General features: G+C 39.7%; 1 protein-coding gene across 1 annotated transcript; it reads left to right on the top strand.

The window, feature by feature from the left end:
* The first annotated feature begins 306 nt into the window (after window positions 1-306).
* Window positions 307-16,263, top strand: LOC128381178 (myosin heavy chain, fast skeletal muscle-like). The gene is made up of 39 exons (XM_053341126.1): window positions 307-358; window positions 803-1,008; window positions 1,100-1,243; window positions 2,168-2,324; window positions 2,421-2,448; window positions 2,530-2,638; window positions 2,753-2,845; window positions 3,080-3,143; window positions 3,219-3,317; window positions 3,408-3,511; window positions 3,597-3,735; window positions 3,899-4,017; window positions 4,428-4,577; window positions 4,657-4,827; window positions 4,922-5,228; window positions 5,306-5,388; window positions 5,505-5,592; window positions 5,685-5,802; window positions 5,868-5,991; window positions 6,472-6,608; window positions 6,742-6,997; window positions 7,107-7,349; window positions 7,429-7,605; window positions 7,686-7,831; window positions 7,914-8,004; window positions 8,078-8,467; window positions 8,551-8,677; window positions 8,766-8,884; window positions 9,151-9,347; window positions 9,442-9,625; window positions 9,912-10,077; window positions 10,168-10,292; window positions 10,397-10,705; window positions 10,809-11,012; window positions 12,110-12,235; window positions 12,375-12,545; window positions 12,640-12,840; window positions 12,957-13,088; window positions 16,210-16,263. Exons 1-39 carry the CDS (start codon window positions 307-309, stop codon window positions 16,261-16,263), a joined length of 5,910 nt encoding a protein of 1,969 aa, XP_053197101.1.
* Window positions 16,264-16,417: the final 154 nt, after the last annotated feature.

Here is a 16,417-nt window from a genome sequence, read left to right as displayed (position 1 = left end):
TACATTTGACAAAATAACCAATGTAAGTAATGAGCTTTTGGGGTAATCGTCAATCTCTCAGAAATAAATCTCCTTAAAACTGTTTCTTTTAATGACTGACTAATGACACTATGTTTGAATGGGAAAATGCAGTTGTTTTACTGTGTTAGTTCTTATTTGTTGAGCAATGTTGATTTTAAGGGACCATCCTGATTATATCAAGACCAAACATATAATCAAACTATATATATGTCAGTCTGAAATACCTACAGTCCTACAGTCCAGATGCATCCTTAACAGTATTGTCAGGTGATATTCAAGATCAAGATGCTTTACAATTACTCTATGTTGCCCTCTTGGAATATTACATCATCTACAAGTATGACTCTGGTAGTATCTCTGGCAGAGGTCATTCATTCTTTTCTTGAGTTGCAGTTGCTCCCGGCCAGGGGTTCATAACAAAAGCTCAGCAACATGTCCATGATATCACATGCCAAACTAATCACTTTTCTCCACCCACATTCATTGGGGGCTTTGACCTAAATATAGGTGTTTGCTGTCTTTCCTAATGTAACAAGAGGGGACCTTATAAAAGCAGTAAGGGTCAAAGCTGCCCACATATTTCTTCTGCTGGTGAGGACATTTCTCTGTTTCATTGTGTTGTTGTGACAGATCCTGTTTTAAAGTATCCTACTTCAGGTATTTCTTTAGTCAACAGAGATAAGAGTTAGCACAGATTTTAATGGTTGATATCTGTCCTGCAGTTATTAGAATCACAGTTCTGACATTTAACCCCGGACCTTTCAGTCCCCTCTGGGGTGAGTTGCAGAGATGGACTCTGAGATGGCTGTTTTCGGGGAGGCGGCCCCGTACCTGAGGAGACCTGAACGAGAGAGAATTGAAGCCCAAAACAGGGTGTTCGATGCCAAAACTGCAGTGTTTGTGTCAGATCCAAAGGAGCTCTTTGTCAAAGGCACTCTGCAAAGAAAAGAGGGTGGAAAAGCAACTGTTAAAACTGAAGCAGGACAGGTATAGTGTTAGCTGTCGAGGAGGCATATCAACCTCTCCATATCGTTTGGCTTTTGTTTAATGTAAGGCACGTCTGTCTTTACCTTTACAGGTTGTAACAGTGAAGGATGACGAAGTCTTCCCCATGAACCCGCCGAAGTTTGACAAGATTGAGGACATGGCCATGATGACCCACCTCAATGAGGCCGCTGTGCTGTATAATCTCAAAGAGCGCTACGCAGCATGGATGATCTATGTGAGTAATGCAACACTTACTGTAGTTGATGGTGGTCATTCTCACACAATGCCAGAGGAGCTGTTGCTCAACAGGAGCTATGCAAATCAACATAACATGCATGACAACAGAAAACATCAGTAACTGTTTTTAATGCACGTTAACAGACAAAGAAATTATCTTTAAATGTCAAGGAAAGTGTTCTTTTCTGCACAAGATAATTTCAGGATTGGAGATATTTTTTATTTTCATTTCTCATACAGCACTTCTCTTAGACATTATTTGGGAAGTATTGTACACCAATAAGCATTAATTTGGTGCAGTTCAAAAGATGTAGACATCCAGGTTAAAACCAGACTAAATTTGGCTGGAAAGTAGACCTTTTTATTTTAAATATTTTAGGAATGTTTCGTATATTTATTATTACTAATTTTTTTTAGAAGATAGTTTGAAGAGAGAAATAATTACAGGGAGTGGAGGGCATTAATTCAATAAAAGTTCATGGTCATAGTTGCCCTCCATTGAACACATTAAGATGGTGAAAATGTACACATAGACATGCTTTTAACATTTTATGAGGTCAGATTTGAACCTGTTTAGACAAAATATCCTGTTGAAGATGTAAAGATACTGTATAATAACACACATGATAGGGCACAAGTTTTGGACTGCAGTAAGTGCAACATCAACAAAACACTAAAAGGGGAAATATCTTTAGAAAGAATAGTATTCATCCCTTCAGGGTGACTGATTTCCTGAGACTTTAAGTATCAATAACACAAAATCTCCAGGAGGTTTGTGGAGTCAAAAGCTGTACAAAGACTCTAATTTGTCATCTGCATGCTGAAATAACTTTAATTTACCAACCAAATGTTGTCTTCTTTTAACCAACACGTCTTCACATCCATGCCTACTCAAAACATTTTTGATTTGATTTCATTGTAGACCTACTCTGGGTTGTTCTGTGTCACTGTGAACCCTTACAAGTGGCTCCCTGTGTACAACCAAGAGGTAGTGGTGGCCTACAGGGGCAAAAAGCGCATGGAGGCTCCACCACACATCTTCTCCATCTCTGACAACGCCTATCAGTTCATGCTCACTGGTAAACTGTGTCTGGAAAAACTTTGTTGATACAGTCAGTACTATGTTCTGATTTGATGGCTCTGTTCTAATATGACTGTGTTGTTATTTCTTTTAGATAGAGAAAACCAGTCCATCCTCATCACGTAAGCTACAAGTTTAAACAAATGCTACAGCCTATTTTTGCTACTTTTTATTAAAGTATGGGTGTTTCTTCTGTTGTTTAGTGGAGAATCCGGTGCAGGAAAGACTGTCAACACCAAACGTGTCATCCAGTACTTTGCGACAATCGCAGGGTGTGCAAAAAAAGATACTCCTTCCTCTGGCAAATTGCAGGTGACATTTCATACTTTTTCAAATGGTATTACTTATCCACTCATAACCTTCCAATGCATTTATTCGTGTCAAATCACTTTGCAATATCATATTTTGTTTGTTCTGTTGCTGTAGGGGAATCTGGAGGACCAGATTATCTCTGCTAACCCACTGCTGGAGGCTTTTGGAAATGCAAAAACTCTCAGAAATGATAACTCGTCACGTTTTGTAAGGGAAAAGATTGTGATTTTGTTAATATCAGATTTGGAATTTAGCACCAGCCACCAGCTAAAGCGACTGCTACTGTAAAACTATGAAAGTACCTGGTAGTTTTCAGACACAAAATAATGATTTACTACTAAGTGGCTGTTAGTTACTGTTAGTGGCTGGTGGATGTTCGTATTTTTCACAAGTCAATTTATTACATCTGGTTGACAATTAACTATCATCTTTCTATTACAGGGCAAATTCATAAGAATCCACTTTGGAACCACAGGAAAACTGTCTTCCGCTGATATTGAAACTTGTGAGTTAGAATACAATAGTGACATATAATGTTGCGTTTGCTTTGCTTTGGTGTCATCTTGTTTCTTTTTGCTAGATTTGTTGGAAAAATCCAGAGTAACGTTTCAACTGTCTGCAGAGAGGAGTTATCATATTTTCTACCAGATCATGTCTAACAAGAAGCCAGAGCTGATAGGTAAGATGCAGTATGTTAGTAATGTTCTGTACATAGTGTTGCTAATATTGTAAGGCTTGGATTTGACTGGTACATCGTTTTTTCTTCCAGAGACTCTCCTCATCACCAACAACCCCTTTGACTACCCATTTGTCAGCCAGGGGGAGATCAGCGTGGCCAGTATTGATGACAGTGAGGAGCTGATGGCCACGGATGTAAGTCAAATTTACAATCTTTTTTTTTTCATCCCCGCTAAGATGCTCTGGGACTGATACGAGCTCTGTCATAATGTGCTTTCAGAGTGCTATCGAGGTCCTAGGCTTCACTGGAGAGGAGAGGATTGGCATTTACAAGCTAATAGGTGCTGTGATGCATTATGGGAATATGAAGTTCAAACAGAAGCAGAGGGAGGAGCAGGCAGAGCCAGACGGCACAGAGGGTAATTGTTATTCATGAGATTCTACCTTAATCTTTTTATTTCTTTTTCTTCTTTTTATAATGATAATCTCAAAATGTTTGGTATATGTAAATATCTATCTTATCTTGTTTTTACCTCTTATCTATTAACATTTCTTCTCTCTTTTATCGTTGTTCTTTATCAGTGGCTGACAAAGCAGCTTACCTGATGGGTTTTAACTCTGCAGACCTGCTAAAGGTGCTGTGTTACCCCAGAGTGAAGGTCGGCAATGAGTATGTAACCAAAGGGCAGACTGTTCAACAGGTACAATTGTTTTGTAATAAAGTATTGTTAAGATTCCTATGCAACTAGATAGGTTTACATGTCTAAAATCTGTCTTAAAACAACACTCACATGTCCAGTGGTTATAATTGTTCCTATTTTCACAATGAGCTTGTGAAGAAGCCAAATATCTAGCAGCTAAAAAAGTGTTGGTAGACACCAAAACAGCAAAAAGGAGAATGAATGTGGGACATGGATTCATCAGGTGCACAGAAAAGCAACTGGTAGAATAACTTCATGATAATATGTCAAATGTTGTGGAGTTCTTCTGTCCCCAAGTGGCTAGAAATATGAATGGTAAATAATAATGGGTCATTTAATTTTTTGTTGTTGTTTGAAGATCGTACCCATCTAATATGTTGTGATTTGACTGCAACATATCATTATGTCAGGTCTACAATTCCATTGGTGCTTTGGCCAAATCAGTTTATGAGAAGATGTTTATGTGGATGGTCCTCCGCATAAACCAGATGCTGGACACCAAACAACCCAGGCAGTTCTTTATTGGAGTCCTGGATATTGCTGGGTTTGAAATCTTTGATGTAAGTTTTCACTAATCGCTGTATTCACTGGAATTGATATTGAATACTGTGGTCATGCTCAAATGGTTTTGTTTTGCAGTATAACAGTCTGGAACAACTGTGTATCAACTTTACCAACGAGAAACTGCAACAGTTTTTCAACCATCACATGTTTGTGCTGGAGCAAGAAGAGTACAAGAAGGAAGGCATTGAGTGGGAGTTTATTGACTTTGGGATGGACCTGGCTGCCTGTATAGAGCTCATTGAAAAGGTTAATTCATACAAATAAGATACACACATATACAAAATGTCTGAGATAAATGCATTTGAGTAAGTGAGATGTTTTGACTATCTGCCCTCAACAGCCAATGGGAATCTTTTCCATCCTTGAAGAGGAGTGTATGTTCCCCAAGGCGTCAGACATTACCTTCAAAAACAAGCTGTATGACCAACATCTTGGGAAATCCACCAATTTTCAGAAGCCCAAGCCTGTCAAAGGCAAGGCTGAGGCTCACTTCTCTCTGGTGCACTATGCTGGCACTGTGGACTACAGCATCACAGGCTGGTTGGATAAAAACAAGGACCCACTCAATGAAACTGTGGTCCAACTCTACCAGAAAGCAGGCCTCAAACTTCTGGCATTTCTCTATTGCTCCTATGCTTCAACAGATGGTAAAAACATGAGACAGGTGGTAAGCTGTTACAACTCTTTTAGCTTTATAATGCAGCTAAAAACATTGTTCTTTTAGAGACCACTGGAACTGGTGCTACTGCAAAGAAAGCAGCAAAGAAGAAGGGCTCATCCTTCCAGACTGTGTCAGCCCTCTTCAGGGTAACTGCTAAAAAATACTGTACAATCTTTAATTCGTAAGAGTAATTTAAAAAACAGATCAGCAACAACAGTTGAACCTTCTGTAACAAAGTAATGACACTGATTATCTCTGACAGGAGAACCTGGGAAAGCTAATGACAAATCTCAGAAGCACCCATCCTCATTTTGTCAGGTGTCTCATCCCAAATGAAAGTAAAACTCCAGGTATTACAGTGATATATCATTAACCTTCAACATCCAACCATGAATGGCATATCAGGCACCTTAATTGTAATATTGCTCTGGCTGACTTTTAGGGATTATGGAACACCATCTGGTTATCCATCAACTGCGATGTAACGGCGTGCTGGAAGGAATCAGGATCTGCAGGAAGGGCTTCCCCAGTAGGATCCTGTATGGGGATTTCAAGCAAAGGTAAGAAGCAAGGAGTACTTTTGAGAGAAATTTAAACTTTTCTCTAATGAGAGTTTTTCTTTTAGGTACAAAGTATTGAATGCTAGTGTGATCCCTGAAGGACAATTTATTGACAACAAGAAAGCTGCTGAGAAGCTCTTGGGATCTATTGATGTGGATCACACGCAATATAAGTTTGGGCATACAAAGGTAAACTACTTTGAGTATGACTAAGGGCCTCAGTGTGTTTCAAACTAAGTGCTTGTGAGACTGTTTGCCACGTCTGACTCCCCTTCCTACAGTAGGTTGGATTAATGGGTGGTATGCTCAACAATTCTTCTGGTCAGATGTGAAAGTAATCAGAGATTAAACTGCTCTTTCAAGCTTTCATTTATTTTTTTATATAATTACTACCATCACCTTGTGTGTGAACAACCAAAGATGTCTGAAAGTTTGTGCCAGTATCCCCATTTGTACGATTGTGGTGCTGTGGCTAAAGTATCCCAAAAGAGTATGATGCCTACAAATGTGACTACTTGAAATATGAGTATCCAGTGTTGCCTTTAGATGTAATACAAGCTAGTATGTTTAAAGCATACTGGGCCCTTTGTATTGTGAAAGTGATTTTAAAATGTTGTGGTTTATTGGTTTATCTGTAAGTATCTCAAGGTACATTTCTATTTCCTGTAGGTCTTCTTCAAGGCAGGGCTTTTGGGTCTACTAGAAGAGATGAGGGATGAAAAACTGGCCTCTCTGATCACCATTACTCAAGCCTTGTGTCGTGGCTTCCTCAGAAGGAAAGAGTTTCAGAAAATGATGGAGAGGAGGTAATCATAATTTGGTAGATTGATTGCAGATAATCTTACTAATGTCTGCTATATCATTACTGGTGTAGTATAATGCGAAATGTACTCATCACATTGAACCCAAGAACTAAACTTGAACCACATCACTTTCCAGAGAATCCATTTACATTGTCCAGTACAACATTCGCTCCTTCATGAATGTAAAGCATTGGCCATGGATGAAGCTCTACTTCAAGATCAAGCCACTCTTGAGGAGTGCTGAGACTGAAAAGGAGATGGCCATCATGAAAGAGGACTTTGCCAAGTGTAAAGAGGATTTAACAAAAGCTGAGAGCAAAAGGAAGGAGCTAGAAGCCAAAATGGTTTCACTGCTTCAGGAGAAGAATGACTTGTGCTTGCAGATTCAAACTGTGAGTAAAAAAAGACACAAGCACTTGACAATAGATACAGGCATTAATGTAAGTCATGATAAAGTAGAACAACATGCTACATAAATTAAATTTTTTTTTGGTTAAATAGGAAAGTGAGAGTCTGGCAGATGCAGAGGAAAGATGTGAGGGACTCATAAAGAACAAGATTTCGCTGGAGGCCAAGGCCAAAGAACTCAGTGAGAGACTGGAGGATGAGGAGGAGGTGAATGCCGAGCTTACCGCAAAGAAGAGGAAGCTTGAGGATGAGTGCTCTGAGCTGAAGAAAGACATTGATGACCTGGAGCTCACCTTGGCTAAAGTGGAGAAGGAAAAACATGCCACTGAAAACAAGGTGTGCCTTCTGGATGGTCATCTGAACATCAGGCTAAGAGACTCAAGGATTCACTTACACTTTTTGCTTCACACTTCAGGTTAAAAATCTGACTGAGGAGATGTCCTCTCAAGATGATACCATCGCCAAGTTATCCAAGGAGAAGTTGGCCCTGCAAGAGACGCACCAACAGACACTGGATGACCTACAAGCAGAGGAAGACAAAGTCAACACTCTGACCAAAGCCAAGGTTAAGCTAGAGCAACAAGTTGACGATGTAAGTCTATGGCCATTACCTTGTTAAAATCATAGCATGTAGTACTTGAGAATTTGACTGAAAATGTGTTTGTGGGTTAGCTTGAGGGCTCTCTGGAGCAAGAGAAAAAGATCCGGATGGATATTGAGAGGGCCAAAAGGAAGCTTGAAGGAGATCTGAAACTAACTCAAGAATCCATAATGGATTTGGAAAATGACAAGCAACAGATGGAGGAACGACTTAAAAAGTATGTATTGGTGCTGCAGTGTCTAGAAAATCTGATTAGTACTTTACACATGGTCTAATCACATTATGATTTTGCATATTAGAAAAGACTTTGAGCTGAATCAACTTGTATCTAAAATCGAGGATGAGCAGAGTGTGGCTGTGCAATCTCAGAAGAAGATCAAGGAACTTCAGGTAGTTCAAAAAATTTAAATTTAAATGAAAATGTTTCAAATCTATGGATCTTGAATTTTTGTTTCTTTGTCAGTCACGCATTGAAGAGCTGGAAGAGGAGATTGAGGTGGAGCGTGTTGGCAGGGCCAAAGTGGAAAAACAGAGGGCAGATCTCACCAGGGAGCTCGAGGAGATCAGTGAGAGGCTGGAGGAAGCTGGAGGAGCCACCACTGCTCAGATAGAAATGAACAAGAAGCGAGAGGCAGAGTTTCAGAAACTGAGACGAGACCTTGAAGAGTCGACCCTTCATTATGAGGCCATCGCTGCAGCTTTAAGAAAGAAACATGCTGACAGTATGGCTGAATTGGGAGAGCAGATTGACAATCTGCAGCGGGTCAAACAGAAGCTGGAGAAGGAGAAGAGTGAGTACAAGATGGAGATTGATGACCTCTCCAGCAACATAGAGGCCACGGTCAAGGCAAAGGTAAGATGGACTGGTGTAGAGAGTACATGCTATCAAAATATCATGGTTAACAGTTTCATCAACTATTTTATCAATGACATCAGATCAATTATGAGAAGCTGAGCCACTCTCTGGAAGACCAACTGAGTGAATACAAGGCGAAACAGGATGAGAACAACCGTCTGATTATTGAAATAACTGCTCAAAGGGCAAAACTCCAGAATGAAAATGGTAGGCAACTGAGTTAGACCTTGTTTAAATGACTAAAGAGTCAAGTGCTTCTCTGTTTTTAAATTTTTTGATGGAATCTCCTGACCAGGTGAGTTTTGTCGTCTTCTTGAGGAGAAAGAAGCAATACTCTCTCAGATGTCGAGGACCAAGCTTGCCTTCACTCAACAAATTGAGGAACTCAAGAGACAGGTTGAAGAGGAATCAAAGGTTTGTTACATTAAATGTCTGTAAGCTAACTGGCTAACGAGCCTATTGAATTGAATTGAATTGAATTGAATTGACTGTATTGTCCACCTTAGTGGAAATTTGTCTTTGGCTTCTTTCCAATACATTAAAAAAATACATTACATATCATGAAGACATTAAAAACATACACAGCATTCCCTTAATGAGAGGATTCAAAATAATAACAGAGAAATTTTGCCTTTAACAAATATTTATTTGACTACAAGCCAAATTTGCCTTTCTGTTAGGCTAAGAATGCCCTCGCCCATGCTCTCCAATCTGCCCGTCATGACTGTGATCTGCTGAGGGAGCAGTTTGAGGAGGAACAGGAGGCCAAGGCTGAGCTCCAGAGAGCAATGTCCAAATCTAATAGTGAGGTGGCCCAGTGGAGAACCAAATATGAGACTGATGCCATCCAACGTAATGATGAACTGGAGGAGGCAAAGTTAGAGTTGTTTTATATATATTTCAATTTTTTGACATATCTGCAATACGAGGAAATGACTGTCACTACTGATATGTTATTTTGTCATCCCCAGGAGAAAGCTTGCTCAACGTTTGCAAGAGGCTGAGGAGGCCATTGAGGCTGTGAATGCCAAGTGCTCATCTTTAGAGAAGACAAAGCAGAGGCTGCAAGGGGAGGTAGAGGACCTCATGGTTGATGTGGAAAGGGCAAATGCTCAAGCAGCTGCCCTGGATAAAAAGCAGAGAAGCTTTGATAAGGTGAGAGGGACAACCTGCAAGTCAAGTCAGTGTTGGTTGTTTGGAGCACTGTGATGTTTTATGGATGAATCAACTGCAGCTTGAACCTTGAAATATGAACAAAATATCTAACAGTCAAAGAACCAATCTTCATTTTCCTACTATCATTTTCTTTTAAATGATTGCAGCAACAGCAGTTTATGTAGAATCCATAGAAGAAGAAATAGATGACTATGTTTACAAATAATAAAGTAAAAGGTCTAAGATCGTAAGCGTTATACAATCCAATGTATTTTGTTACTTTTAGGTTCTTGCTGAGTGGAAGCAGAAGTATGAGGAGAGTCAGGCTGAGCTTGAAGGGTCACAGAAGGAGTGTCGCTCCCTCAGCACTGAGCTCTTCAAAGTGAAGAACTCTTATGAGGAAGCTCTGGAGCAACTTGAGGTCCTCAAACGAGAGAATAAAAACCTACAACGTATGTGTTTGATATCATAAGTATCGATTTATGTTTGTTTGATATGAGTGGTCATTCAAGAAGTGTGATTTTTGTTGTTGATGTTTGTAGAGGAAATCTCTGATCTGACTGAGCAACTTGGAGAGAATGGTAAAGCCATTCACGAGCTTGAGAAGACTAAGAAACAAACTGAGACTGAGAAGACAGAGATCCAGACAGCTTTGGAGGAAGCTGAGGTTGCTTAATGTGATAGAATTATTACTTACGTCTTTCAATCAGATGTCTTTTGGCACAATTTTATGTAATCTGTGAATTCCTTATATTTTCATTTTCCCCCTAGGCTTCTCTGGAGCATGAGGAATCCAAAATCCTTCGTATCCAGCTGGAGCTCACTCAAGTCAAGGGAGAGATTGACCGCAGGGTGGCTGAGAAGGATGAGGAGATTGAGCAGATGAAACGCAACCACCAGCGTGTTGTGGAAACGATGCAGTCTGCCTTGGATGCTGAGACACGCATCAAGAATGACGCCATGAGAATCAAGAAGAAGATGGAGGCTGACCTCAACGAGATGGAGGTCCAGCTGAGCCAAGCCAATCGGCAGGCCGCTGAAGCCCAGAAACAGCTGAAGAACCTGCAAGCCCACCTCAAAGTGAAATACTCTTCAAACAGCTTCAATACAAAAATATTAGTATTTGATTTCAAACCTTATTTTGGGAAAATCAAAAAACTTTCACCATGTTTTCTCTCTACAGGAACAAACCCATCACCTGGATGAGGCCCTGCGGAGCCAGGAGGACCTGAAGGAGCAGGTGGCCTTGGTGGAGCGCAGGTGCAGCCTGATGCAGGCAGAGGTGGAGGAGCTCAGAGCTGCTCTGGAACAATCAGACAGAAGCCGCAAATTAGCTGAACAGGAACTGACCGATGCCTGTGAGAGAGTCGGGCTGCTGCACTCTCAGGTCAGTAGCTTTATTACTGGCCATTGAAAATCTAACAGCCATCATCATGATGTGAGATATCTCAAATTCTCTCAAATTAAACAAATGTTAATAATATATCTGCACAGGCCTGATAGGGTTATTTATAATAGGGAATAATTAAGTATGCCATTATGGACCAGGACAGAGTTATTTACCTTTAATTCCATATAAGCGGTGCTCACTTCTGCAGTCTCCACTCACACTGAGGAATGGAGGCGACTACCTGCTTAGCCAATGTGACATAAATAGCCTCTTAGCTGCTGATGTGAAGTGTGGCAATACTGAGTAAAAAAAAAAAAAAAGGATGTCGATAATTACGTTATTGTATGACCATCAATCTCATTTCCAGCAGAGGCAGAAGATGGCTGCTTTTGTGGGAAAGCTCTGATGAACCAACTGTACACTACCTGCTCATCATCAAACAACAGAAAAACAATGTTAGCAAGTAGCTAAGGCATTTTAAAAGACAGATATTTTACTTGTGTCCATTTTTCTTAGGAGTTGGTGGAGACTAAAGCAGAGCCAAAATGACAAAGAATTTCATAATATAAATTGTAATAATTTGTCCAAATGAATGCTAATGTTGCTCTGTGTCTGTTGAATGTGTAAATAGGTTTGTTAATAGGAGTTTGCTAATAGTTAGCTATATGTGATGTTCTGGAGTTTTCCCACTAAAAGGTCAATACACCAATACAATTAATTAATTAATTAATTAAATGACAAATGCAGCTTTAATGACATTTTTGACAGAAGAGGACACAATTAGCAACATTTCAGCTAGATAGGCTATAAAATCTCAATATTGAGCCAAATGAGGGAATATTTGCATGGTAGTATTTCTTCTTCATTTGCCAAAATGAAAAAAATGATTGTGTTTTAAGAACAGAATGATGTAGTCCCATAAAGACAGGTGCATTTTGTTGGCAGCTCTGCTTGTGTCAGAAGAGATAAAGTAGATTCTGCTTGCTGTGAGAGTTGTGAAAGAGTTTGACTGTGCCTCTGAATCAATATTGCCCTTCTGTTTATGAGGATAACTCTGTAAATGATAGGCATAAGTTATTTTCATTTGGCTGCAGAACACTAGTCTTCTCAACTCCAAGAGGAAGCTGGATGCAGATGTCAGCCAGCTGCAGGGTGAAGTGGAGGATGCAATCCAAGAGGCCCGCAATGCAGAGGAGAAGGCCAAGAAGGCAATCACTGATGTAAATATTATACACTTTACATCTCTTCATATCCAGATATTATAGCTTTATATAATGTGATAAGTAACTGCAACAAATTAGTTACTTGCAGCTAAAAATGATAGAAGAAACATTAGCTTAACATGGCGTGTAAATGCAGGCAGCGATGATGGCAGAGGAGCTGAAGAAAGAGCAAGACGCCAGCAGCCACCTGGAGAGGATGAAGAAGAACCTGGAGGCCTCTGTAAAGGATCTGCAGCACCGCCTGGATGAGGCTGAGAACCTGGCTTTGAAAGGGGGCAAGAAACAGCTCCAGAAACTGGAGGCTCGGGTATCACACATTCGTTTATGTGAAATTTGAAAGTTGAGAACAAAAAAATCACATATGAGGATGGGTTTATGCAGTTTGGACTTTTATCTCATAGGTGCGTGAACTGGAAGGTGAAGTGGAGATTGAGCAACAAAGAGCTGCCGATGCCGTCAAGGGAATCCGTAAATACGAGCGGCGAGTCAAAGAGCTGACTTACCAGACTGAGGAAGACAAGAAGACTGTTCTGAGACTGCAGGACCTGGTGGACAAACTACAGCTTAAAGTGAAGGCGTATAAACGGCAGAATGAAGAAGCTGTAAGATCTTTTTCAACAGCCACAAAAACAAATGAGAGCTACTGTTTTTCATTATGATTGACATTGATATTTATGACATTATAGCTCATTATGTTTTGGGTTTTTTTCTGCTACAGGAGGAGCAGGCCAATGTTCATCTCACTAAGCTGAGGAAGGTGCAGCATGAGCTGGAGGAGGCGCAGGAGCGGGCAGACATTGCCGAGTCTCAAGTCAACAAGATGAGAACCAAGAGTAGAGAGTTTGGAAAGGTAACATTTAATCCATTTATAGTTTAATTTAAAGGTGCAGTGTGTAGAATTTAGTGGCATCTTATGGAAAGGACGTGGCAGAAATTTAATATAATATTCACAAGTATGTTTTAATTAATGTACAATCACCTGAAAATAAGAATTACCCTTTATGAACCCTTTATACCCATTTTTTACAGTGTTGCACCACCATGTTTTCTACATAAGCTCAGAATGGACAAATCAAACACTGGGTCTAGAGATGGCCATTCAGGGTTTTTTGCGAGTTTTGCGGCTACTTTAGGTTAACCTACACACTTAGAAGGGGAGGTGAAGAGGAGGGGTATTCAGTTGGTTGCAATTACCACACCACACCACAAGATGCCACTAAATTCTACACACTGCACCTTTAAAAAAATAATTTGAGTGTGAAAGTTCATTCTTGTCCTCAAGTAGGGGTTTGACATAATAATCTTCCACATGCATTCTTGCTCTTTCTGAAGCTTCCAATTACAGTCCTTACTCAGCTTGGTCAGATGTCATATAAAGGGAGTGTTCATCATTTTTCGAGTCTTTCTTAAAACAATAGTCAGGTACCTGACACATGTTTTTCTTGCTGTTTTGTGGGAAAATGTGTGCAAAAGTTTATCTGAAGCTAATATGAAGCTTCAACTGCCAAAATGAGTCAAATAAAGTAGATATCTTTCAATGTTACAGTCTTTTTATTGCCAAAGTCTTTCTTTTTGTTACTATACTTCCACCACAGTTGAACAGGGAAACATAAAGAGGCAATTTGATGCTAAATAGACTGTAAATGTGTCAGATATCCACTTGATATGACTAACTCAGACTGCTGAAGTCTCATATAAGCATCAGATATACCTTCAAATGCATTTTTCCTCAAAACAAGGACCGTGGACTTCATTTACATGGTAAGCACAGTGGGAGGAGTTGGATCTTCTAATGGTCAGTATGAGCAGGAGGAATGATTGCAGCAAGAATAACTTGTTTTGGTGTTCATTTGGGCTCCTGGCAGATTTGAAAAACTGTGTACATCTCCTTAAATTGCATTCTTTTAAAAATGAATAGAAACATATTACCAACATAACCAATAAAAATGAAATAAATTGAAACTGAATCAGTCAATCTGTGTTCACTAAAACAAACTCTTTAGTGCAGAAAACTAAATGGTTGCATCAATGCTACTTTTATAAATGACCATTACAAACTTTTGTCTGAGACTGCAAGTCGTTTTAATCATAAAAAAAGTGTGTAGATGTATTTTCCTTTAATTGTCTTTCCTTTCCTTGACTTCTATTTCCCTCTCTCTTTCCTGCTTTAGGTTGCTGAATCTGAGTAGACTTTGCAAGTAGAGGATGTCATCCTCTACTTCTTCAACTTCTTAGCATGAGAAAAACTCAAGAAAGTGAATAAGCCTTATTGTTTTGCTGTGAAACTGTAGCAGAATAAAGTGGTGTGAAGCATTAGTTCTGTCGTTTTGGTTTTTTTTTACTCTACATGGTGCGAGTTTATTGTGCGTCACATTGTGAGATCAATCAGCAAAATCTCTATATGAATCTATATTAATGTGGTCAGACTCTGGGATGAATGTGAGGTGAATCGTAGCACTCATATGTGTTTAAAATGCCCTTATCTATCTTTCATGACCATCTTTGTGACTAACAAAGCAGATGAAAGGATACTAAGCATTTATCTTAATTCTCGCTGTATTATCAGACTGGTATGAGCTTTGTAGTGCTAATTAGCGAGTCAGAGAACTCTCTGTGACACAGTTCTGTGGCAGGAGTATGCAGTTTATAGAAGCTCTAGCTGAACCCTCAGTGTGCAGTTTGCATCTAATTTGAGCAACTGTTTGCAGAGATCAGGGCAGATCCCCACAGAATGCCTGCTGACATTTACATTGTTGAGTTAAAATAGCTGTCCTCCTCAGTGTCACTCATCTACATACAATACCTAATGCTGGCATGAGAGCAGCGGATTAGCCATGATTAGACCAATATAATCAAAGGGCCATACGGGCCAATCAAAAAGCCTCCTGGGGATTCATTTAAGATGGTGCATGTATTTATCCATGCCACGCCATCCGTGAGCCCGTTTGTTTAGTGCACCAGACAGAGGGATTCTGTGCTGGCCTGTGTTGTTTTTTCAGTGACTCAAAGTCCTCATCATTACTGGAATTTCATTTGTCTGAGAGGCAGATTAGAAGTTGAAGTCTCTCATAGATCTGTGATGCTCATCAGCATGACTTTTATTCTTGCAGCTGTGCTAACTCGGAGTTTTAATTAGATTTCTGTCAAGATCACCAGCTTTTTGTCTGAGGAGGAAAAGCAGAAGCAAACATAAACAAACAGCTGATACATTTTGATGCTATGTTGTCTAATTCAACTCATTTAAACCAAAATACATAATAAAGAAGTTGATAAATTTGCAATTTTAACAGTTTTCCACATAGAAAATGTCCCCTTGCAGCCTCTGCTTTGTTCTTCAGAGGGGAAGTATTGATCTACAGGCTGTCCTATGGCTTTTCTGAGTCAACCATGAGCTAATATACAATTTATTACACATTGTTACAGCTGATAAAAGACATCAACAACTACAGAATAATATGAAATTTAATATATCTATAGTCAAATATGACAAAATAATCAGGGTGGTACAAATTCCCCAAAATGGTGATACATAGCAATCCAAAACCAGAATTACTGTAAATTAGCAGCCCTAATGAGTCATTTCAGCTGCTATTCAAGAGAGTAAATAGAATAAACAGGCAATCAAATAAAACATTAAATCTAGTCCCACATGTTAAGTAATCTGTTGAATACAATCAACCCCCTGACTGACTATTACAGCATATTATGTACTGTAGCCAACATAAAGTAGCTGTTATCAGTTTGTCTATGTACACTGTATCTGCCACAAACCTTGTGTACAGATTGTTTGTTCATCTGGGGTTTCCAAGGTCAAGAATGAACCTTCAAGATTAAGATGAGGCAAGTCCAGTGTTGGAGTGAGCAGAACATGTAAACCATGCTGCGGTGTGCTGTCAGTATGCAGCATATATATATCCAACACTGTATCAGTGAAGCATGGCAACGTGTGCTATGACCCCCCTGACCCTCAGTTTGACAGGTCGGAGGACACCTCTGTGAAGGCCAGGCTAGTCTCTCAGCCTTGAAAAGCATTATGAGCGATGATCTATGACAGCAGTGGTCGACCTTTGCTGTAAAGATGATCATGTGTGACAATGAGATTAATTGATGAGGTCGATTTATTGACCTCTCTGTGTGTATTCATGTGTATTTAGGCTCATACAAAGACCTTTCACGTTT

Source organism: Scomber japonicus, chromosome 20, assembly GCF_027409825.1.
Source record: "Scomber japonicus isolate fScoJap1 chromosome 20, fScoJap1.pri, whole genome shotgun sequence".
Classification (NCBI taxonomy): domain Eukaryota; kingdom Metazoa; phylum Chordata; class Actinopteri; order Scombriformes; family Scombridae; genus Scomber; species Scomber japonicus.
The sequence above is the reverse complement of the archived record's forward strand: the minus strand, read 5'-3'. Positions and strand labels throughout refer to the sequence as shown.